Source organism: Suillus subaureus, assembly GCF_016647635.1.
Source record: "Suillus subaureus strain MN1 chromosome Unknown BJ212scaffold_419, whole genome shotgun sequence".
Lineage (NCBI taxonomy): Eukaryota > Fungi > Basidiomycota > Agaricomycetes > Boletales > Suillaceae > Suillus > Suillus subaureus.
In genome coordinates, this window is record NW_024538975.1 from 9,511 (window position 1) to 11,235 (window position 1,725).

The 1,725-nt window shown below is 47.0% G+C and overlaps 1 protein-coding gene across 1 annotated transcript; it reads right to left on the reverse strand.

Moving 5' to 3' along the window:
- Positions 1-471: 471 nt before the first annotated feature.
- BJ212DRAFT_1414449 (uncharacterized protein) lies at positions 472-1,163 on the reverse strand. The gene is made up of 2 exons (XM_041337536.1): positions 1,025-1,163; positions 472-963 (listed from the first exon to the last, which is right to left on the reverse strand). Exons 1-2 carry the CDS (start codon positions 1,156-1,158, stop codon positions 804-806), a joined length of 294 nt encoding a protein of 97 aa, XP_041185035.1. The 5' UTR covers positions 1,159-1,163; the 3' UTR covers positions 472-803.
- Positions 1,164-1,725: the final 562 nt, after the last annotated feature.

Sequence of the window (1,725 nt, forward strand, 5' to 3'; positions counted from 1 at the left end):
TCGGACTTCGACTTTCTGTGTAATATCTGTTGATTCAAAATTTTAATGCGAAGGAACAATTATATTCCCTTGATGGGTCTCGGGGAGACTAATTCGAATGAGAAAACTTTGCCCCGTAACGAGAAGATCGGACCCAGTGCCGGAACTAATTTTTGAGTGCTGTCAAGTCTACAACTCCAAAAATTGCTCGTGTGACCATACTTTGGTATACACACGCTCAGCACAACCGTCGACATGTAGCTAGTGCCATGGCGTAAATGTCAAAGGGGATTTCTTCGACAGCAATGTTAAGACCACTGGATGGGACTAGATAATTACAACGATTTTCATTGGCTGACTACAAGTAAGTAATTGAAGAGAAATCATGACTCGAGATGCTCGATCGTGGGATAGACCACACGCTCGGGGCCCTCGTATTATGTAAGCCGACTCTCCCCCCATACTGTCGTCAAGTCACGATCAAACTTCAGCGCTTCAGCTTTAAGTGGGACCGTTGCCGTGACAAGTTGAGGCTTATGTGACGACTGTTCATTTATTTTCAAGTCCGTGAGGCTACACCTCGAACACCAGGCATTATCAACAGAGAATCTCTAGTAGCAGTCTGCATCCTTGAGTCTTTTCCGTTCAGGCAGTAAACCATCTAATATTATCCATTTGCAGGCACACCGCTTGGCATAAGTAGCACATGCTTGAAATCTGTCGCGGCGAGTTTATACCCGTAGTAGGCTGTTCGCCTCGAAACCTTTGAGGGGTACCCACAGGAACTGCGCTCGCCCCGATGCCCCAAATTCATCTTACTTTCCTTAAACGTCTGATATCCAGGCTGAGGCTGTAATCAAGCTACGGTACGGCACTGCAAATTCATTGCCAAATGTGACATGTGACAGTTCCGCGGGCGTGATCGCAGCTGTCCAGGCTTGCTCCAAGATGCTGCAAGATCCGCTGCGTGGATCATAATTATAGGCATGTCTCCACGCGCACGGGCCTCCATACTATGTATGTCAACCTGATCCATCGATCTCAGTCGTGCGAACGGCAAATTGCACATGAATTTGAAGAAGGGCCATTTGCCAAGTCTTTGCCACATGTCTCGACCCTGTAAAATCCAATTACCACTAGCTGTAGTAGTAGCAGCTGAAAATAATTGATCAACATCATGAGCAGAATTGGCCGGCAAGAGCAAAATTTCTAGATGGATTTGGTTATCGACAGTCCCAATGGTAGGTTTCCGACTAGCCCATTTACTGGGAAGGAAACTTGATTCGTTTCTGATGGAGATACCGTGGCTGTCTTCAACTATGATGGAGATACAATGTTGTACGTTCATGCTTTTACAGATTGCTATCTTCTACGGATACATAGCAACCACTAACCGACGCCAATGAGCCAGCTGCCTGCCTCTGATTGCACAGCGCTACTCCTGACATACGTGCAATGTAAGGATAGGTTCTAGGCTCCCTCCCTCCGATGCTGTAGATGCTATTATGTGTACAGTATACCCCTTCCAGCAACTTCTGAGCAAATTTACGGTAGGAGGAGCATCGTTGTAACTATACGGTACCTGACCTACCTAATTCCGTTCGGTTAATACTCGGGTATGTCACTTATCGGATGCGTGGCGTTTCAACAGGTCCCATTAATGTCCGTACCGTAAGGAGGTCACTGCCACGGCTCCCCCAGACGCTCATATATCTGTGAGCCGTGGTTGGCTTCAAGTCTTATCTC